The sequence below is a fragment of the Cnephaeus nilssonii genome (assembly GCF_951640355.1).
Source record: "Cnephaeus nilssonii genome assembly, chromosome: 14".
In the NCBI taxonomy this organism is placed as follows: Eukaryota; Metazoa; Chordata; class Mammalia; order Chiroptera; family Vespertilionidae; genus Cnephaeus; species Cnephaeus nilssonii.
Window position 1 is genome coordinate 55,022,550 of NC_137085.1, and position 24,293 is coordinate 55,046,842.

A 24,293-nucleotide genomic window follows, 5' to 3' on the forward strand; every position below is an offset into this window, starting at 1 on the left:
GTTCTTGCACAGCTAAAGCCATGTCCGATATATTTTATCTCTATACATTTAGCGGAGTATAAGAGCTCAGTACTGGAGAAGTAAATTAGTAAAGCTGTCTAGAAAGTGCCCTTGCAAAGAACTGGTTAGGTAGGAGGGTTACCATAGGTAGAGGAAAGTTAGCCTGGGCAAATTTGGGGGTAGAACAAGCTCTTGTTATTTAGGAATCTCTAATGGGAATGATTGAGGCAGGTGAGAAGGTTATGTGGGAATTAGTGTACTGAGATAGGAAAGGTAAAACAATCACAGTTAACAGAGAATTCTCAGCTAAGAAGCTTGAATATGGTTGGGTAGGCAATAAGGACCAATTGTAGTTGTTATTTGAGGGAAGTTGGATAATAAAAACTGTGTTATATTTTTGCATACTGACTCAATTTTTTTCTTAAGATTTTCTTCTTGAGAACTAAACAGTTCCATGTGTTTTTTATTATGGGATCCTTAAAGTATGCTGTACTTTTGAAATACTCATAAACAAGAAAGCGTACTGTTGATTACTAAGGAATGAAAGTATGCAATAAAATAAAAAATGACAAAAATATTTTTAGAACAAGGAAAGAGAGAAGGTTATACTTGTATAAGATATAAATATTCCAAAATGTTTGTTTTCTTCCTATCAGATATAATTCCACAATTCCATAGGTTTTATACTTACACAATAAATTAATGTAAAATCGCCTTTATTAGAATGTTGATATTTTCTAAACAAAAAAATTTAATAATGTAATCTTTTAATCATTCAACTGGCATTGAATGATCAGCTATTTATATAAATTTCCATGTTTATGATTATGCGATTTATCTTGTCATTAAGGTTTTTCACATTAAAATGTAATATATACACCTAATAGTTATTTTAGAAAGTACGTAAGTATAAGTGGGAGACAAAAATAATGATTATATTACTCAAGGCCATTATTATGTAATTTTTGTCTTATTATATTCAATTATTTTTCTTCTGTAATTTTCCTTTGCAGTGTTGAAATTATAATACATACCTTATATATTTCTCTTTTGTAGAGCCTATATTTTTGCTTGGCATTGTATCATAAACCTTTTCCTATGTTATTTTCTTAAACCTAATTGTTATTGCCTGAGTGAGACTCCATTTTTTTGTGCATTTCTCTGATAGTGGATATTTAACTTGTTTCTTATATTTCTGTTATGATGATAAAACAGTTCAGGTTATTTCCTTAACAATTCCTAAGCTGAGGGAATAAATGTCATTCCTTTTGCAACATGATTTTCTAATTACGTTGTTGTTTTTTGTCAGACTGAATATTCTAGTAGGTTTTTGTTAAGGGGTTCATGAATGCTGTTTTCTGGGCTCTTGCATAGGGAAAGGAAGCATGTAGGCCATGGTGTTCAGAGCAAGGTAGATCTAGGTCTTAATCCTGGCTCCATCACTCCATAGTTGTACAACGCTAGCAAATTACAGATCCTCTCTGAGTTGCAATTTAATAAAATATACTGTTAGATTTTTTATGAAGATTAAGTGAAAAAAATATATGAAGTACTTGTTATAGTGCCTGGAACTAGTGCTTTATTAAAGGGTAGTTATTACTATCTATGCTATTATTAATATTGTTGGAATTCTTTGCTGTCACTATGGAAGTTAACCTGGATTAGTTAAAATTTTCTATGTGAGATTACAAACACAATAATTAAAACAGCAAATGCCTCCACTATTGCTAAAATGCATTGTTACCAGGACTCTTCCTATATCTGCCATCAACCCCGGAGCCTTTACCTGTGAGAACTATGGTTATTTCCTTGAATTCAGTACACCACCTCCAGGTGTTCTTTACCTACTTCCTGCACAGTGAATTCTGATAATTGCAAACAGCCTAGAAAGACATTATTGTTATTACCAAAAATTGGCAATGCCAACCACACTGATTAACTTATAAAAGCAGCACATACAAAGTGTTAGGAGAGACCAATGCCAAGTTTTAGGTGATTGTGGAAGTTTCATTTCTTTTTTCTTTTTAATATGTTTTTATTGATTTTTAGAGAGAGAGGAAGAGAGAGACAGAAATATCAATGAGAGAGGAACATTATCGATTGGGTGCCTGCTGCATGTACCCTTACTGGGGATCAAGTCGGCAACTTGGGCATGTGCCCTGACCTGGAATCAAACCAGTGACCTCTTGGTTCCTGAGTTGACACTCAACCCTGAGCCACACCAGCTAGGCAGAAGTTACATTTCTGAATCAAAAGACAGATAGCAGGGAAAGAAAAATGGCTGTTCCATTACTTTTACTAATAGAGACACCCAAATACAATACTGCTTACACTTTTTAAGCTGTATCCACCAAGATTTTAATTAGTAGAAAATAACGTTGAATTCTAGGTAAAGTTTGAGCTTTTATTGCTGTAAGTTTGTCTTCTTTTCTGTATTACAATTTAGAATAAACTTTTAAGTTTTAACTTTAGAAAATTCTTTAAGGATTTTATTTGAGTAGGAGTCATATATTTTCTTTAATAGAGAGAGATTAAATCAACCCAAATAGAGCCTTAGATAATTCATACCCAAGGGAAAACATGATCTGGCATCATCTTTGCTAATTATATGGCAAGCAGTTATATCCAGTAAAACCCAGCTATTATTTAGTATAATGTGTATGACTATAAATAGTTGGTTTTCTTTTTTGTCATCTGAGTTTATGAATTGTATTTATGGAAAGAATTCCAAGTGGGAAATGGAATATTCCTTAAAAATGAATAGTTATTTAGGTGCTAGTTGACTGGGTAAGCACTCCATCGTAGGGTATTTCTGTAATGTTTTATGGGTATTGACTCAAAGTTTTATCATAAGCATAATTCTTATGTTTGATTTATAATAAAAAGCATGTGTAATTATAACATAAAATTTTAAATGCTTCATAGATGAAATGTTCAATGTAATGTTAGGAGAAGTCATCATCTGAGCAAAAATAGTGAAACACTTGGTATTGTTATGAATCTGGGTGTCTGGACCTGTCCTGATGCATTCATCATGTACCATCTGCTCCAATAATTCTTGCCATCGGCTGCCATAGTTTGTCAGTGGGTACTGTAGATTCCCACCTATATATCTACCTTTACTCATTCTCGGATGGATTTTTCTACATGGCTGTGACCTGAAACATACTAGCAAACTACAAGCCCTATATTTTAATAGGACATTTAACAGCTATAGGAAAATTAGGACCCAATTAAGTCTGCATCGCCTTGATTGTTTTCCTCCCCATACTTTCCACCTTTTGTGGTAAGAACTGAGAAAAATGAACCACCCTGTTCCCACTAGTTCTTTTTAAGTGTGGTGTGACCCATCTGTTGCCATATGCCAGGCATCTGCTTTTATCATCCTCATTTGTGATCCTTCAAAGATAGAAGTGATAAATTAACATTGAATTTATGCTAATTTTTACTGCTACTGCAAACCATTTAATCTGGCAGCAGTGATTTTCAGATGTAAGGAAATACAAGAGGATAAGAGGATAAGAATAGAAATGACAATGTATTCCCAACTACATTTTTTGAATAGGTGTACAACTTTTAGATAGTTGTAGTATCTCCATAACTCCATTTTTTAAACTTTCATTTAATTTACTAGGGTGACATTGGTTAATAAAATGATGTAAGTTTCAGGTGTACAATTCTATAATACATCATCTGTATATTGTATTGTGTCTTCTTCCATCACCATTTCTCCTTCTTATATCTATTCTTTTATCTCCCTCCACCCTTCCCCTCAGGTAACAACCATATTAGTGTCTGTATCTACCAAGTTTTTTCTCTTTGCTTAATCCCTTCACCTTTGTCACCCAGCCCCACAACCTCCCTCCCCTCTGACAGCTGGCAGTCTGTTCTCTGTATCAATGAGTCTATTTCTATGTTGTTTGTTAGTTTATTTTGTTTATTAAATTCCAGATGAGTGAAATCTTATGGTATTTGTCCTTCTCTAACTGGCTTATTTTCACTTAGCATAATACTCTCCAGGTCCATCAATGCTGTAAGAATTCCTCCTTTTTTTATGAGTAGTCTATTGTGTAAATGTACCACTGCTTTTCTATCCATTCATCTACTGATGGTTACTTGGGCATAGCTCCATTTCTTTAACAGCAAAATGTGAGGAGTGATTCTTGATTGTAAAATATGTTGAGATTACATCAAAGTAAATTAAATCAAAGTGGTATCATATCAGGTGGGCAAAAATAGGTTTACAGGTATGAGTACATGAGTTTATTACTTATTAAGTATTGTTTATTTTCCTTATGAACAACTGTAAATCTACTTTTGCCCCTAGAATTGTTAATGACTACTTATGCAGGCCAGTGCCTGTTTAATCCAAGTTGTAGAATTGTATCTTTATTTTTTAATATGTTTTTTAAATTGATTTCAGAGAAGAAGGGGGAGGGGAGAGAGAAACATCAATGATAAGAATCTTACATCAGCTGTCTACTGCACACCCCCTGGAGATCGAGCCCGAAACCCAGGCATTGACCATAATCGAACCTCAAACCCTTCAGTCCACAGGCCAACACTCTATCTAAACCGGCTAGAGCTAGAATTGTGTTTTTTTAAAAAGATGATTCATTTTTAACCAATCCTAAATTGTCAACAGAAAGTTGATAGAATATTAAAGGCGAATACTACACTGATCAGACCACAAAATAGATTAGAAAACTGATGTAGAGAAAAATATTAAAATCTAAGAAGCTAATTAGGGGAAGAATTGCATATTTCTGGTTTTAAATATCCAAACCCATATTTTTTCTAGGGTACCAGTCTGTCTGGGATATCATTTTCCTACACTGTTTTTATTTTGGACTTCATAAGAATATAGCAAAGAAATGCCCAAACATAGTGAGTCAAAAAGAAAAAAAAAACAAAACAATATATATGTTGTTTTATTTGATTTTACAGAAAGCACTTAGGAAAACTATTTCTATATGATTATAATAAATTATATTATGATAGAAAACATAATATGAAATTATATTGTGATTAGAGTGGCATAATCAATGTATGAGCAATAATCTGTTAAGATCATCTGACTCTTATATCTTTGTAATTTTCACACACACAAAAAAAAACAGTGTCTGTATGGTAGTTTCTCTTGACAAGCTCAAACAGGAAATAAAATTTAATTTTGACTAGGCATAAAGCTGATTGTGATACCTAAGGTATAAAAGCAACTGAAAATATTTAGAGTTTTACATAATGATAATTATGTACTTCTTAATGTTGCTACAAAAATATTTTCCTAACGAGTTGTATAAGCTGAGAAAGTGATCTCCTAATTATTATAATAATCATACTGCAATTCCACATAGCACCTTTCATTCAAGACCATCTATTACTAATTGTTATAATTATAAATAATCATCACAAGCTTTGGATGTAGCTGCATCTCTCTGAAGTAGCATCGGGATATTATTTTAATGGTAGTTAAGTATATTAGAGATGGCAAAGCTGTTCAGAAACTTGCTCATGAAGTGAATTAGGAGTACCTAGAAGTATTTCTTAGGAATATATATCCTGTTCCTTAGCATGGAGCACCAGACCATTGTTTTTGTTCCCTCCTAAAGGGAAACATGGGATTCTCTAATCATCCACCATTTTAAGAAATTTTTACTACATTATCTTCATTAAACTGCTATTAGAATACAGCTTACAAAGGAATGTTTGTTTTAAGAACATTTTTAAATGGACTCAACTAAACCAAAGTGTGTTTAGCAATTAGGTGAGGAACAGTTAATGTGATTGCATTTGAAAGGCAAGAAACAAACTTCTTTTGTTTGTTTAAAAAACAAAACAGGAAAAATACACAGACCTTCAGAGAAACTTAAGTATGTCCCTAAATTGGGAGAACAAGTCAAAACCCAAGAGGAAGAACATATTTGTCATGAGAATTTTAAGAACAATGAGATGGGGTTTACGGGCAGGAAATGGGAGATCAGAATAAGAATTTGGAGTCAAGACCTCTGCCTTTCTATGTCAGATACTTGAAAAGCACTTCACCCCATCTTTGCTTCTGATGGAAAATAGCCTTACTTCACATATACAGATGGACTCTGAATTCTCAGCAGATTCTCCCCAAGACTGAATCTACCACTTTGGATTCTGGAGCATGAAACAATCGCTCACTCACAGTTTAGCAAAATTATTCTTGGAAGAGGTAGCATTTGTTCCATAAAGGCAATGGCCTCATGTCAATCTAAGCTGCAGTCCTTGTCTAACTTCCTTAGACAGTCAAGTTATTTTTTTTCTTTAATATCATTTGTTGTTGCAATTAGTAAGTGTTTGTTCAAACAGGTCTGAGATCATAATGAAACCCCCTTATGTTCTTTTGAGGTCAGCTCCAAGTCAGTAACCCAGATCACAGCAGTGAGGTAGTATTCTGATACAGAGCTTCTGTTGAAGACAACGTGGTGAGACAATGTGATGGGATGGACCATCACATCATTGCGGAGTGATCCTTGCTCAACACTTCAGACATGGCATGCCTCCAGATTACCTTCCCACCACATTCTAGATCCTCAGTCTCTCTGGCTGGCTTCCTGAGCACATACATACATACATACTTACTGTATGTATGTATGTATGTATGTATGTATGTATATATGTATTGAACTTTTACCTCTTTAGGCCTTCACTTATTTTCCTCATTACAGCTTCAAATAATTAGGTCTTTCTTTGCATAGGCCACCCCTACCCACCTCTCTCTATCCAGATCCATTTTTCAAAATTATTCAACTGCCATATATTCTTTTCCCAAAGAACATTAACCGATACTTATCCTCTGCTACATTGCCACGTACATGTGTACCTGCTTTTTCCTCTCTCATCCATTTCTTCACTCAACATATATTTACTGATTTGCCATGTACTAATAATCCTAGTTAGGAACTAAGATTGATGACCTGGCTAGTGTGGCCCAGTGGTTGAACATCAATCCATGAAGCAGGAGGTCACGGTTTGATTCCAAGTCAGGTCACAATTCCTAGTAGGGGGTGTGCAGGAGGAAGCCAGTTACTGATTCTCTCTTATCATTGATGTTTCGATCCCTCTCTCCCTCTCCCTTCCTCTCTTTGAAATGAATACAAACATATTAAACACACACACACAAAAACACACATGAAAGAAACACGGATTGATGGACAGGATAGACCCACTGCACTAGAGGAGTTAGTTCATGCTTACCACTTTTTTTGTCATTTGTCTTTATATTCAGTAGTTACCTATGTGCTTGTTTCTCCCATATCTTTAAAATGTCTCTATCTTGAAAATCCCCTTGTTCATATGTTATCTCTTTCTAATGTAGTCATCTCTCAGAATTAAACTCTAAAGATTATTTTAACTATGCTCCATTAGACACATAGATAAATCTCATTTTTTTGTGCAAATAGTATGCTGATCATACACTGTTAATGTGCTATATCCAGAAATCGAGACATTTTAGGGCTGGAAGGAATTTTAAAGATGATCTCCAGTATTCTCATCTAACAGACAGAAAAGCAAGATTAGGTTGAGTAACTTGTTACAAGTTACTGGTTGTTAGTAATAGAACCAAGACTAGAACCAAAATTTTATTTTCCTTGCTAGTCTCACTAAACTACATCACCAATTGGTAGTTGGGTCACAGGCATCATTGGTGTAAATAAATAACAAATCAGCCATCACCTCTGTTTTAAATTTCTTTGATAATCATTTCTCCTGGAAATGGATCTATATAGATATAAACATGACAAATTACATCACATTCAAAGGAGAGCAAACTCTCACATATCCAGGTAAAATCATCTACATTAATTAGAGTAAAAATTTAGGAGAATACTAAATTGGAAAAAAAATGAATGTAATATTTTAGGCAATGTTATTATCATGTCTGTGATACACTTTATTTAAAATAAATCAATAATTTTTCAATGGTGTCATGCAAAGGAATAGTTTAAAGACTTTCATTTCTAAAAGACTAAAGAGAGTAGCACATAAATTTAGTCCTTGACAACCTGCAAGTGCCAGAGATATCATTAAGCTATTTGTGGAAAATACGATGTGGACAGCTCAGGAAGATTATGAACACTGAGTCATCACAATACTTGGTATGTGCTGAATCACAGATAATCAGAGAGATAAATCCACTGGAAATAACAAATCCATTCCTTCCTCATAGAATTCACCTTGGTTCACACTGAGAAGACAGTTTATTCTTATTGGAAATATTAAATTTAGGGAATTAAATGTTCTCTTATGCAATACGGGTAAATTTTTTCCCTAATAAATAGAAGATAAGAAGTGATTAGAGGTAAAAAAAAAAAAAAGTTAGAACTAGGGACAGATACTTAACAGAAGCTTTTGTTGCAACACTTTTAAGTTTCTTTATATCACCTGCGTTATCTGTACTGTTCTGGGCCCAAATGCCTTTGTGCCAGATCTAACAGATTTCTGTCTGTGGCTACCTTTTTCAAAACAACAACAAATTAACAGTCAAAAACATGACTCATACAAATAACTCACATATAGGCTAAATATTTATTTAATTCTTTAGTGAGGTGAACCATCAGGATGGAAAAGATGGGTAAAGGAAGGAATAGAGGAGCAGACAACAGATAGTCCATTGGAAAGCTACGCTGAGTTAATAAATTCACTACGAAGCACCTCTTTTTATACCTGCAAGACTGGGAACCCACAGCAACAGAATATCTAACTCCAGCTTGCCTATTTTTGTAAAAATTTTTATTGGAACACAGGCATGCCCAATCATTTACCAAGACTGCTACCTACCAGTCATCCAAGGCACGTGCCCAGGGGCCTTGCAGAGACCTCAAAGAATAGTTTGGGGGTAAAAGACATCTTAAATGATTTTCAACTTGAATTTAGGGTTTTTTCTTTGGAAGGCAAAATTAAAAGGGTTTAAGTGTTATTTGAGTAGATTTAATTATTTGATGAAAGTACTCTCAGATGTGTCTGAAAACAAGGAATGGCTATAGTTTGGAGTAAGATTACAACATAATTTTAGGTAACCTCCTTTTTTCCCTTCTCTTTCTCTCTCTCTCTCTCTCTCTCTCTCTCTCTCTCTCTCTCTCTCTCTCTCTCTCTCTCTCTTTTAAAGCCAGGACAAAGCACTGAAACTTTCAGGTTAGATAAGGAATCTCTGCTATCTGAGCAGATAACAAGAAATAATAACTTTTTACTATCTCTCCATAAGAGCAAACTAAATTCTTCTAAACCTTTTTTTCATCCCAACAGAGGACAAAGAAAAGAAAAATAGTCCTAGCTTTGCATTAATACATTTATTGACAAGCTCCTTTGAAAACTTCTCCCAATAAGTCCATCTAAATTGAGCAAATTTTACCAACATTTTTATATATTTTATTACTTCAGAATTATTAATTCAAGGCAAACACAGATTTTATGTTTGTTTTTTGTACATTCAGTTTTATATATCAAGTCAAGTTCTGTCCTTCACTATGTTCTTTCACATTCTGAACAATTTGCCTGGCCGGCATGGCTCAGTGGTTGAACATCAGCCTATGAACCAGGAGGTCATGGTTCAATTTGCAGTCAGGGGGGATGTGCAGGAGACAGCTGATCAATGAGTCTTTCCCATCACTGATGTTGCTATTTCTCTGTCCATCTCTCTTACTCTCTGAAATCAATAAAAATATTTTTGAAAATGAACAATTTTAATTAAGAACAAAAAACTCTCCTCTTTGATATACAAAACCACATTTTTGTTACAGTTCTTTGCCATGATTATTCCCAGTGTAATCTCAACTACACAACTAAGCTATCATTTTTTAATCCAATTTACTAATCTTTCAGAGAGAAACTGTAGAATAATCACAGTCTGTCATATACATATTAGCATTTTAGCAGTCCAGCAAAGCTTGCATACTACATTATAAGACCTCCACAGCCAAAAACGTTTTTTTCACACCTTTGTAGATGGCAAAATTAATATGTTCATTAAAATGACCCAAAGATATAGTCACTTTATTACTTTAAATTAAAAGCAAAGATATAAGCCTGAGTCAGTTTGGGTCAGTGGATAGAGCCTCAGCCCAAGGACTAAAGGGTTCCTAGTTCAGTTCCAATTAAGGGCATATACCTCAGTTGCAGGCTTGATCTCAGTCCCTGGTAGGGTATGGGAGGCAACCAATCGATGTGTCTCTCTCACATCTATGTTTCTCTCTCTCTGTTTCTCTCCTTCCCTTCCATGCTCTTTAAAAATCAATGGGAAAATATCCTGAGGTGAGGATTAACAACAACAATATAAAAACAAAGATATCAATAATAATTGGTGACCAGTGTTTCAATAATCTATCCTCCTTAGAAATTATACACATACCCATATGTTTTTGTTTATTAACTTGATATTACTCTAAGTTCTAAATTAATAAATATCTTGCAAATTATGTTTAACCTGCTACAGTACAGAAAATTATTACAGTTGAATTAAAAAGACTAAGAAATAATTATAATTACATATATTTTAGAATACATAATTGCATTATTTTCTTAATCTTACATAATATATGGAGGTCACATTAGCTTATCAGTAAGCCAGTATAATAAATTTAGGAAGTTAAAATTAACTAGTCTCCTTATTAGATAATAAATCCAAATCTCAAAAAATTAAATGTTTATTCCCCATACAGAAGAAATCAAGAAAAAGACACTTAGCTATTTATAACCTAAAATTATGAAAACAATTCATTTCTAAAGATTCACTTTAATTCTTCTACAAAAATGCTTCTGAGTTAATATTGTCTGTAAGGAGGTTTTGTTGTTTTTCCTTTAAAAGGTCAGTGCATTCAGTGTATTAGAGTTCTTTTTTCTTCTTCTTGAAATTCTGGTAATATTACATTTTTGCAAGTATTTGTTAGCCTCTATAATTAGAAAATTCTCCTTTTTCTTAAGAGACTGTCTAATTTAATTCATTAATGTACTCTAGAAGTAGAAAAATATTTCATTTTCTAATCATGAGCAGTAAAGGTTTTTTTGATTAAATGCTTGACCATCAACAGGACTTGAAACTTCAATTCTACCACCTCAGGCTCAGGGCACTAGGAAACACAGAACACACATTCTCAAAGGCTTGTTCTCCTAATCCGTGGAAATAGAATATTTTCTACATGGATTTGAGCACACCAATAGACAAACAATATAGACGAACTAACATAATGGTTGTTGGTCAAGAATCTGAAACAACAGCAGCTAAACAAACCAGAACAGAAAGAACCAGACCAGAAGAAAACTGAGAGTCAGAAAAGGTCAAGTTCTGTTGCTGTTGATGAGTCACTTCAGAAGTCTCTTTGTGGGCAACTCTATTTAACTAGTCCTAGCAGGTAAGCAAGGTACAATGTACAAAAGATGAAAACATGACTCTCATACAAACCCAGAGGGAGCACATGTCACAGATTTACTTAGCTCATTTAATGAGAGAACCAGCAAGATGGTGTGGACATGAGAAACGTCCAAACATGTAGAGAATTTTATATTAGAGTTTATATGAGCAAAAAATGACAATAATTGCTAGGAAGCAAGATCTCAAGCGCTCCAGGGAATGACAGTTTTGAAATTAACAAGGAAGATTACTTTCTCCAAGTAAGGTGGGGATTAGATTACTGGGTAGTTAACAAGGTTATGTGCTCTCTGGAGGGTGGTTATGCTTATTTCAAAGGTGTGGTTAACCTAGATGCACTCCAAAAATGTACAGGGCTTGCTTAAGGCAAAGATAAAACCTTTTACTAAAGAAGTTATATGCCTAGGGCATGACTACCAATCATGACCTGCCCAGTTAGGAGTTTTGTGATTAGATCACCCTGTGAGATTACTTTCTGGTGACGATATAGCTGGTTCAGAAGAGAATTAGAGGAAAGGTTGATATATTTTCTGAAAAAGACATATGAAATCATTTTGTTAAGTTAGAGTTTCTCTGAGAAAATGTTTAATGTCCAGCAGGATAGTAAAACCATAACCTTTGAGATTATTTTTTAGCTAGACAAAAGTCATTTTCATGTCATCCAGACACAAATCTATAAGCCAAGTTCTAACTTGAAAAATCTGGGCCAAATTAATAGTAAATAGCAAGTCACATCAGGGTAATCCCATAGATAATTAAAATAATGGTTTGCTGGACCTCTAAGGCCCTCAAAGAGACATTCAAATTATTTACATATTTCCAAGGCCATTCATTCTCTCTTTGGTTGTGTCCAGTCTACTGAAATATTCATTTACATTACAGTGTTTTTTACTTACAGCATTTCCTTTTGATTCTTTCTTTGAATTTCCATCTTTCTGCTTTTTTTATCCACCTGTTCTTGCATATTGCCCATTTTTTATTAGATCCCTTACATATTAACCTAACTATTTTAAATGTTCAGTCTAATAACTCCAAAATCTGTGCCATATCTGAGTCTGTCATTTCTCCTTTGGGTATTAAACCACCTTTTCTTAGGAAGAAGAAAGGTTAGCCCGTGGGAGATGCCGATGGCCCCTCAAGGAACATCTTTTGTCTTCATCAATAAATATTTACCTATTTATTCTATGCTTTACTTTTTTTCAAACTATAAAACAATGTATCAGTAGAGTATCATTCCATCAATAGAGTGGTCCATCAGCCATTACCCAAAATTATCCACAAGTAAAAAGATCTCTAGGCACTTGCTACTCAAAGTATGGTCCATTTACCAAAAGCATTGGTGTACTCCTTATTCATGCTGCGTAACTCTAAAACTCGGCCAGGTAAACAGCAAACATTGTCTCACAGCTTCTGTGAGTAAGAGTTTGGGCACAGATTCACTGAGTGCCCCCGGCTCAGAGTTTCTTAGCTGTAAGTCTGCAATTGCCACGTCTGTTTGGGCTGCAGTCACCTTAAGGCTGGATTCAGGGAGGACCTGGCTTCCAAAAGCACCCGCACAGCGTGTAGCAGCTGGCAGCCTAGCTTATCACTTAGCTGTGGTCCAGTAAATAGTAGTTCCTTATCATGTAAATCTCACAGGAGAAAGGCCCACAGCCTGGCAGATGGCTCTCATTAGAGCAAGTAATATGCCCCAGACAGAAACCACAGTCTTTTTGTTACCTTTTCTTAGGAGTGACATCCCATCATTTCATCATATTCTGTTCCTTAGAAACAAGCCCATAGGCCAGTTCACAAACAAGGGCAGGGAACTATGCAAAGATGTAGATACACCGGGGAAGTGGGGGTTCTCGGCAGATATCGTAGAGGTTGCTATCTCTACCGGCATCAGCTGGGAGCTTGTTAGAAATGCAGGATGACAGAGCAGTGAAGAGAATCTGAATTTGAACAAGATTCCACAGCGATCTGTATGTGCATGAAAGGTTGAGAAGAGCTGTTCTAGAGAGCAAGCCCCACGCACCTTATCGTGTTGCAGAGAATATCTCCTCCCTAGTTTTACTCAGTTAATATTACTTTCTAATGAGGGCAAAGATAAGTCTTCCTTGCAGTGCAGTACTCCCCTACTCAACACACAGGAAAAATCTATGGCTGCAGATAGCAGATTAGAAAAAGAATTAAGAGAATGAGGAAGAAAAGGGGGACATAAGGACTGACAAACAGATCTAATCTGAAAATCAAGAAAGTACTAAAAGAAAAAATTTACTGAAAGAGAAGATTACATATTTGGGTGGGAAGGATGTCTGGAATCAAAAAAGGGACTTGGATGCTATTTCCTCAACACCCTTAAGGGCACTGCTGAATAACTACGCATTAGAAATATTCTGTTTATACTTGCTTCTGCATGGTTCTGTTTACCTAAAGAAGTGTGTGGCATATTTTATTAGAAATATACCCAGCAAAAATTATAATATCAAAGCACAAATGCTTAAGTGAGTTTCAGATCTATTATCCCTTTACCAAGTACATTTTATATCTCAGGGATGCTTAAAGGAATAATCTATATTCAATATTTGAAATCTTTCCATAAAAAAATACTAATAACTTTCATCTGGCCTGTGTGGCTCACTGGTTGAGCATCGACCTATGCACCAAAGAGGTCACCAGTTTGATTCCCGGTCAGGGCACGTGCCCAGGTTGTGGGCTCGATCCCCAGGAAGGGGTGCTCAGGAGGTAGCCAATCGATGTTGACGTTTCTCTCTCATTGATGTTTCTATCTCTCCCTCTCCCTTCCTCTCTCTCTAAAATCAGTAAAAACACTAATAACTTTTAACACTAATAACTTTGGTGTAAACATTTTACATTTCCCTCAAATTCTAGTTAGTGGAAAAGATAACGTTACATTGGCCTTTTAATCCTTTATAGGAAAATAAATGCCCTAAGGGAGAAATGAAAGCCTCTGACCTACTTATCAAAAAATGTAGTAGATGAGGTTAAGCCTTTATTCTGCACCTTCAGTGGGATACTAGGGCCAACTCCTACCGGCTCTTACACCTTAAAGTGTGTATTTATATAAACCTACAAATGAATAAGTTATATGAAAAGTAAGGTATTAAGTACTCAAAACACATCACTTGGTAATTATTTACTGCATTTTATCATTAGTTATTTTCTGAGGTTATTTAAACATGTATTGTTTCTATTGGGTGAAATACTATCTAATGCTGCACTACTGAGACTCTCTTACCAACCCTGTGCTTAGTGACATCACATTGGTAGATTGAAACTGACCGTGGTAGGAGTATTGACAGCACGGACACTGGAAGTCACTATAAATCAGAACTTGACCTTGATTTTGTGGTCATAAAGCAGTGATGTGGAAAATGTGAATACCGCAGATTAAACTGAAAAGGGGGCCGAGTGTTTAGCTATTACATTATCAACAGCACACGCAGACAGGGAACGATTCTTCACATATTCAAAACCCATTATCCAATTTAGCGAAGTTGCTCACACCACTGACCAACCAGCAAGGTGCAGACATAACTAGTGCTGAGGCACATAACCAATGCTGCAGCTGAAACAGGTTTCGGTTTAGCACATATAATTTGTTCTGGCGTGAAAGGTAGTTTAACAGTAGATCACGTGTGAAATTTAATGACAGAATTATTGAGAAAAGAGTTCGTGGATCAGGAGCAGTTCTATTTGTTGAATTGTGGTTGAACTGCAACCACAGGTTCAGTTTAGCAAAAATGAACAAAAGCATTCTCTGAGACTCAACTAGTTACATGAAATTCACAATAAAAGGCACTATATATTTTAGTGTTATTTGTAAAGTGTGTGCTACACATCTTTTATGCCGGTACAATTTCTAGTGTGTGTGTGTGTGTGTGTGTGTGTGTGTGTGTGTGTGGTTTTCCAGGGAGCCAGTTGTTAAGCATCTACCAGCTCACCACCCTGCATCCTCCCTTCCCTCCCACTGTAAGCACAGCTACTATGTTTACAGAGAAGCACTTTACATATCCTAGTCTTCCATGTAAAAATACCATTTTAACTTCTAAATTAGAAAAATGCACATGGTGCAAATGTGGGGAGTCTGTGTTTCTGCTACATCATTGCAAAGAATTTCAACCCAGGTGACTACACTCTGCATGTGTGTATTGAAAGCACTCGGGAAACCAATTTCACTACATTAGGATATGGAAAAGGAATTGACTTCACAGGCATCTAAGTATCCGCTGGACCTAAAACCTGAGGGAACAAGACTGCAAACTCCTATCCAACCAGCAGAAACTGTACAGATCTCAGGAGCAGGCCTGGTGGCTGGAATTTATGTTTAAAACTGGGGCGGAGGGCGAATCGCATGAGCCCCTTTCACATAAACCAGATGCAGCTTTTGAATTTATCAAAACAACATCCATCAGTCAACTGTGCTGCTGATAGTGTTTTTATGTATGTAATTTAGTCTTTGGGGAAATAACTCTTCTATAAGGTCTTGGGAAAAGAGTGAACTGTTTTAGTTATTGTTCAGTTCCCCAAATAAACAACATAAATGGAGGGAGACAAAAGCTGACTGATATAAAAATGGAATCCTCTCTTGCCCAATTAGAAACAAATTTTATTGTCAGTTTTTAACTGACTGGGAAAGCGGAGGAAAACTCTGGTGGAACCGCAGGGACTTGTGGATGGCTTCTCCCCTGAAGCGTTCATTCCGAAGCAAAGGCTGTGGGTGGGAATGCACACTGTCTCCTAGACTGCACAGACAACAACATCCTTGAGTATCCTCTGCGAGAAGAGTTAGAGGAGTGCTTTACAAATAAACTATTAATAAAACTGCTGGGAATGTTAACGGTGGGCAGGCAGAAAATCTCCTGTGATCATCAAATTGAGGATGTGGTGAATTTGGAGAGGGAGCAAATTTGGACACAAGAAGGTTATGCAAAGTGAACATGCAGATAAACTGGGATAAGCTGCTGGAAAAACAATATTCCAAGCATATTTGAAACAGCTCTTTCATTTAGTACATACAGATGCTTTTGATTATTTTTGTATATTTAGAAATAAATCTGGCTAGAAAAGAGAGCTTTCGCCAACTACAAATCTGAAAACAATGTCGATTGGTTTCCTCCGATTTGAAACTAGGATTAGAGCATCATGTTAAAAAGCAAATCTAATCTGGCTTCCTTTCCGCTTGTTCATTATTATGGACTTGCTTGAAAAGTAGTCTTTCTCCCTTCTAATGCATATGACAGCCTGCTGGACGTTTGGGATTTAGGTCATGGATATTGTGGCTTTCACAGTAGGAATGCATAACTACGAGATGGCTTGCTTTTATCTGATTAATCCATTCTCATAAATAAAAGGGGAGAAACAGTGAAAGAGAGCTTGGAGAGAGATATGAGAACATGGTGCTGACCAAGCCTGTAGTCTGACAAGACAGAGTGAGTAATGTCCTTATCTGGAAGACACAATTCCGCAGTTCAAGTGCATACTGCAGTCAAGATACAGGCATGTTAAAGAGGAGATGCATGTTTATCTTGGAGCAGAACACAATCTGATTGTTATTTCAACCCAAATGGTCAGAGCTAAAATTTCTATCACTGCATTCACATAGAGCTCAAACTTCTGGCTTTAGCCATGGGTTTTTACCAGCTAAGCCTTTTGCTGGAGTTCCTGAGCGGCAAAAGCGGTATAACTTGCCTCCTCTATAACGGGCAGAATTTTCTCAGAGCAGAAACAATTTAGTGAGCAAATGGCCACAGGAATGGCAAAGAATCGGAGACAAAGGCAGGGTGGAGGGAGATACTGAGATGATCTGTCCCACAGAATCTTCTTATCAAATAACATCTCAATACCAAAAGCAGACACAAGTGACAGCTGAGTCCCCCAGCTGAATGAAATCGTCTTTACTGGGCAGAAATCAATCTTTATTCACAGACTGTTTTACCACATCCACTGAGTCCCGTGGCTCACTGCAGCTCAGACGACACCCAGGATGTGGTTTTCAGGCCTACGTGCCAGGCCATTTTGCCCAAAGGCCATGTAGGTCGACAGAGGCCGGGGCAGGTTCCTTATTTACCACCACAAAACAAGTTGACTAGTTTGTCATCTCCCTCTTAAATTGAAAATTTGACCGCATTCTCTCTTTTTGGGATCCCACTGAGCCAATTCGTAACCTTTGTATTCTTTCAGTATTAAAATGAGAGAAAACATAGATCTGGAAAAGTTTATTATTAAGAATATTTGCTCTTTCAAGATCCTTCATGTCAAGTTCTACCACAGACCCAACTCACCTCCTGCTTAAAAAGGACGTGAAATGTCAGCATTCATCCCGTCTAAAGTGCAGCAACTAAGGGCCAGGGCGGGAGAGAGGGAGCAGGGAGAGAGGAAAGGACATCCACTCTGCTGGATCAGTTTGTGCACTTTTTTTTTTTTTTTTTTGTAAATGTCCTACGTGTGTGTTTGCTCCCTTTGTTTAACTCATTTCAGCAAGTGTTTGCAGAACACCTGTGCCGTGCTCGTACCAATTATTACCTCCGAGCAAACACAGTCATGTTTGGCGTGTGATTCACACCTTGACGTCCACTTCCTTTCGGAGATACTAGCTCGCAATCTGCACGTTGAAGATGGGAATAACCTTGCGCCGGTTCCCCAGCGTCCCAGGCCTGTGGATGAAGAGGCGTGGGATTGCACGCTGGGAACGTTTCAATACTGAAATGCTCTTTCCAGAAGCTGCCTCTGACCGTGACATGATTTACTTAAATAAAAAATGTATTTTCTTCTAGAAGCAAACATGTCACTGGCCCACAGCAAAGCCCCAGGGAGGGGCGCTCCTGACAGATGGTCCAACCTGACGAAATCATTCAGCCCTTGAATGAACACTAACTGAGCACCTACTAGGTGCCCAGCACTCTTGTACGTCTTGAGCACAGAGCCGTGAAGAGGACACATCAGGTCCTGTGCACTCTGTGGCACTTGCATGCCAATGGGGGAGACAGAAAAGAAGTAGACAAATAAGAAGCAGAATGATTTCAGCTAGTGAGGAATGTTATGAAGGGAGTAGAAAAGCCAGAAATGTGGTCTGGGGGGTGTATATCATGTCCCCTCACCAAAGAGCGGGGACACAGATTCAGATCAGGAGGGCCTCCCACCTCTCGCCATTCTCAGAGTAAGGTTATGGGACCTTATAAGACCTCAAGTGAAAGAACTGCATGGTCTCCGGCCAACATAGCCAGTCTCTCTCCCGCCTCCCCCTCTCTCTCACTCTCTCTCTCTCTCTACTCTCTTCTTAATCGATGGTCAGACTTCATAAGGACTGACATGAATAATAGTGAGAAAGGTGGGGCGGCAGCTACTGGAGGCTGAAGTGACACCGTGCTTTAGTTCTGTGGTGGATTGCTCATGCTTCCAAGGTTCATCAGCAGGAGCACAGCCACACCTCAGTTCTGGGAGAAAGCAGTGAGTGTGGAGCAAGCGGCCTGCAGCTCCAGGAAATGGATGGGCAGCGTGTGAACCGGCCGGCCCAGGGCTCCCACAGTGGGAAGCTGTTTACTCTCTCACCAAGGACAGAGAGTGAGACACAGTCGATCTGTAATCATTATCAGCCAGATCAACGCGTTCTAACTGACCCGCTTTCGTCAGTTTTTCCCCCCAACTGTGGTTCAATGGCCTGTGAATGTTTGCTTTCAGAAGAAAAGAATTTTTTTATTTAAATAAATCATGTCACGGTCAAAGGAAGCTTTTGTTACTTCATAGTCTACTCCCCTCTTATTCATATTGTGCAATGAATTTTTTTTTAAATTGTATTTGATGCAGCCACTGTGTGGCTCAGGCAAAAATCGCTGAAATATTATCCTAAGTGTGTTTTAACCCTTGAGTGACAGACACAGTTTTCTGGGAATGTGAATAACTATGTTTTGAGGCCCCCACATTACGACTATTTGAAAAGGGGAAAAAAAATCAATCATTGCTTATGACACACTTAAAGAGATGGAAGAAATAGAAGACATGGCTTCTTTCTTAAAGGCACTTTAAATTTAGTCAAAGAAACAGCTCCAAGACACAATAATAGGTAGCAATGCAAGACCGTACAAAATTAAGCTAAACCGTGAGGTATAAACTAATAGGACTGCAGAGGAGGCTGGGAGTAGCAAGTAGGGTTGAGGGAAGAAGTGGGACTTGAAGGATGGAGTGGATTTAGGGAGGCAGAGAGTAAAAGTATTTCAAGTGAGGGGACTAGCAGGGACACACCCAGAGCTGAGCCTGGGCTGGGAGACTCGCATGGGACAGGGTGGGCATGTGAACAGATGCAGCTGTGCTCGTTTGGGGAGCTCTCAGGAAATGCTCTCTACATTGCACCAGCAATGGACACAGCGTGTTCTATCAGCTACGGTTGCCTGACTGGAGACATTTGCAAGACTTTGGCTCATCCTGATTTTCTAGGCTCCTCAGTGGACTTAGGCAAATTGTTGCTGATTTGTAAATAGTTGTCGTATTACAGTATCTTGATGGCTCATAGGGGTGTGTGGGTGAACTGGAACATAAAAACTGCCAGAAAGTCTCCTTCCCCAACAAGTCACTGCAAGGTCATTGAGATGACACCGCAAATAGAAAAGCTAATATATGATGATACAACGATTCCTTAATTTCTACCCATTTCTCCTCTTAGACCTACTAAGTTTACATCCTTCTGTTTGTGAACACCTCAGTGAAATGATTTTCACTGGTTACCTTCCACAGAATTTGTTCCCAGTGTTTTCTTGGAAAAGATAAGGAAATCACCCAATCACTTTACTGAATATCCTATCAAAAAGAAGGATTTTTAAATTGTACTTTGTGCTTTTTATATTTATACATATATATTTTATCCTGTAATCTTAGATCTTTGAAGTCCCTGGTAGAAATTCCATCTCTCCTAATGTTTGTTCACCACATTCACTAAATGCAAAGTTTGCCTTCAGTTATGGATTAACTCCTAACCAGGAAATATTTTTTACAAAAATGAATGCACATATTTGAAGACAATAGGCTCCTTTCTCCTGTATGGCTTGAGTCACTTGTGACTGAGTGCCTTTGATAATTCTAGAAACCTATCAATTTGAATTAGCCATGGATGTTAAAGAGAATTAGCAAAGCCCAGACTCTTGGGTTAAAAGATTCCAACTGAAAAACACACACCACAGGAATCCATTTCAAACCATAAAGAATGTGACTAGGACCCCTGGTGGCCAAACGTGTCCCTGCCTCCCAGTCCAGGCACCGCAGTCTTTATAGGAGCCGCATCTCTCCAACTCCAAGAACAAAGGAAATGATGCGAGTTCCTGCGGCCTCCCTTTTCCCACCTTCCCCAGAACCACCACACACCTGATGTTCGCCAACGTTCCGTTGAAGTGTAAGACCCACAAAGAAATTACGTTTTGTGGCTTTAAAGACAGATTTCTCCAAGGTAGCTTAGAACTATCAGAAGAAATAACACACCTAGAAGGCACTTGGGGGAGTTTTGGAACCTTCTCAGAATTCCATACCCCAATTTTGATTGGGGCTGCCCCTGACATATTGGAAGCAAATAAACCTACAGAAACTATCTGTACACCGCATCTTGCCAAGTGTATCAGCCTAGTCTAATGGTACCCTTTTGGAGTCAAGAAATATTAGAGCAATTTGGTTCCTCTTAGAAACAAGGCATTATTGATTACTATATATGTTCATAAATCATAAAGAGAACAGACCTCCTCTGTACTCTCAAATCTTTTCTGTTTCTTCATCTGTAAAATGGGGATAAAAATAATTTACCTGTGGTAGAGAATTACTACAACGAGTGTTGAGCTTCTATAATGATGCCTGGCACGTTATCACTCAAAAAAATAGAAGCTGTAACAATGATTATGATAATTCCTAATTTCTACACATTTCTCCTCTCCCCACCTCTTAGCATTAACACACAAATTCTCAAGTAAACTTGGATAAACTATTAATCTGGCCAAAGAGAGCATACGTTTTTTAGCTGAGAACCTGAGATTCAGTATGAAATTTCCAGGCATCTTGGTCAGGGTGAGGGATGCAGTGGGAGTTTTACTGTCTCTTTTGGAGCCTGATGCGTCTGACAGGAAGCGAGTTCCTTGATTAGGATTCCCGCCGTTGGTCAGCAGTTTTCAAAAACATCCTGAGATCAAGTGAATTTAGTCTATGAATTTAAAATTATGGGCTGGCCGAAACCGGTTTGGCTCAGTGGATAGAGCGTTGGTCTGCGGACTGAAAGGTCCCGGGTTCGATTCCAGTCAAGGGCATGCACCTTGGTTGCGGGCACATCCCCAGTAGGGGGTGTGCAGGAGGCGGCTGATCGATGTTTCTCTCCCGGCGATGTTTCTCACTCTCTATCCCTTTCCCTTCCTCTCTGTAAAAAATCAATAAAATATATTTATAAATAAATAAATAAATAAATAAATAAAATTATGGGCTGAAGAAGATAGAATCCAAATGAATGTTGGGTCTTTCAAGAACGTAGGCTAACTGGAAGGTCTTTCCTCTCTCTCCCTTCTCTGTAGGTTAATCTCAGAGCCACGGACGCCAGGCTCATGCGCCAGCTGCTTGTTATCAATGAGAGCATTGAGTCCATCAAGTGGATGATTGAAGAGAAAGCCACCATCACCAGCCGAGGCAGCAGTCTCAGTGGCAGCCTGTGCAGCTTACTGGAGAGTCAGAGCACCTCCCTGCACGGCAGCTACAATAGCCTCCATGACGGCAGCGATGGGCTGGATGGCATCTCTGTGGGGAGCTACCTGGACACTTTGGCAGATGATGTCCCAGGCCATCAGACCCCGTCAGACTTGGACCAGTTCAGTGACGGCTCCGTAATAGAGGACTCCCAGGCACTGCACAAGCATCCCAAATTGGATTCTGAATACTACTGCTTTGGCTAATGACCCAGGTTTTTTGCATGGGATTAGTGTGCAATTAACTTGTATTTATCTCTCTTCTCTGCTGCTATATTTTTGGTGTGATTTTTTTTTTTACATGATAACCTTTAAAAAAAGAAGCATATTTTGAAACTGCTTGATGATATTTCTGTTGCTCCTAATATTTCTAATCTGGATTCATCTATTTTTCTCTCTTACATCTCTATTTTTATTTATTACAATGATTTTTTTTCCTCTCCCTTCTTTTACAGTGGCACAAATAAAGAAGGGGGAAAGAATAAGCAATAATTATGTTTTTGCTTTTGTTTTCAGAGCAAGGGGTCAGGGATTACATAAAAAAACTTTGCTACATTTTTCAATAAACCAAAGTCTGATGACAGCTAATTTTGTTGCTTGTATTCCTAAATGATTCAAAGTGTCATTGTCTAGAAGATACCGATGTTTATTACTGTTTTATAGAGTAGACTGAACAAAATGCTTGGGACCAAGTTAGGTATTATTTCCAGTTCACAACTTCCTAGCAAAAAAATCAACAAAACTGTTAGTCACGCATTTTTATGGCAATCATTTGGAAGACCCAACTATATGAAATCTATTCAGTTCAACTTGGTGTTCATAGTGTTCATCACTTTCTCATCAGTGATTCTTTTATTTATTCTTTTATTTTTTAAATCTTTACCCAAGGATATTTTCCCATTGATTTTTAGAGAGAGTGGAAGAGAGAGGGAAAGACAGAGAGAAACATTAATGTGAAAGAACCACATCGATTCGTTGCCTCCTGCATGAGCCCCCACCAGGGCCCAGGCCAGGGAGGAGCCTGCAACAGAGGTACTTGCCCTTGACTGGAATCAACCTGTGACCCTGTGGTCCTCAGGCTGATGCTCCATCTACTGAGCCAAACTGGCTAGGGTTTCTCATCAGTGATGCTAACTGAAATGGTAGACTATGTTGTATGGTAACACTTGATTCTCCCAAATTTCAAAGATAATTGAGATCAGATATGATGGTGATTAGAGGTTAAGCCTCAGCGGTGAGGAATGTCTTGCCCGCAGGCCATATAAGGCCCACGAAATCATTTGGTCTGGCCCTGCTAAGGCATTAGGGGTGAGTTAATTAAATGTTTAACCAAATATAGCAGGCTAATTTTTAAGTTGATAACTTTGTATGTGGAATAATGTTATAAATACCCAAATGGCCTTTGGCTGAAAAAAGGTTCCCCACCCCTGGGTTAAGGGGTCCTAAATTTAATTGTATTTTGAGATTTTGTTAACATTCACTTATATGCATTTTGCAATTGCAATTGGATATATAAAAACTTAGATAATACATATGGATGGATGGATAAATATAGTACATGCAAAGCAGAATCACTATTCACTTATATGGTATCATTTCATCCTGCGGTGGATAATCTCTTAATTTTGATGTGATATTATTATTCCTCCACATTTCCTTTACCTTAATGATTCCTAGTGAGTTAATCTATTGAGATGTCAAACTGTATTTTGTAATGATACGTGTTTCTGCACAAAATATTTTACAATATGAATCAAAAAGTATTCCTATTTAAACTAAAAAATGTCCATATTTAAGACATGGTCTCCCCAAAATGTCCTTTGTTACTATGTACCTATAACACACTTGTCAAAATGTATTGTTTGTTTCCAGGACATATATTATTCAATTTACGATTAAAATCTATAGGGTCTAGATTCTACACTGGTCCTTTTTCATAAACTTCTTGATATAATGTTCGTCACAACAATTTCATAATGTGGGTGGGGACTGTCTGCCTTCTATGTTTGAGAGACTAAGACATACAGAAGGTAGGTAAATGGGTCAAATCACCCCGTAAGTGTCAGAACTGGGATTTGAATTTGGGTATATCTTATTCCTAACAATAACACTCAGTTGACTCTTTTGTACCTGTTGAAGTTAAATAATAAAGCACAAATGAGAAAGCAAATATAAGTCGATGACGAAAAGAA

The 24,293-nt window shown here is 37.5% G+C and overlaps 1 protein-coding gene across 1 annotated transcript in view; it reads left to right on the forward strand.

The window, feature by feature from the left end:
• LURAP1L (leucine rich adaptor protein 1 like) overlaps positions 1-24,015 on the forward strand; it is a 45,183-nt gene extending 21,168 nt beyond the window's left edge. The window contains exon 2 of the mRNA XM_079790953.1: positions 21,934-24,015. Within this exon, the coding sequence (XP_079647079.1) occupies positions 21,934-22,308 (375 nt within the window). The 3' untranslated portion in view covers positions 22,309-24,015. The remainder of the gene's footprint in view (positions 1-21,933) is intronic.
• The last annotated feature ends 278 nt before the right edge of the window (positions 24,016-24,293 follow it).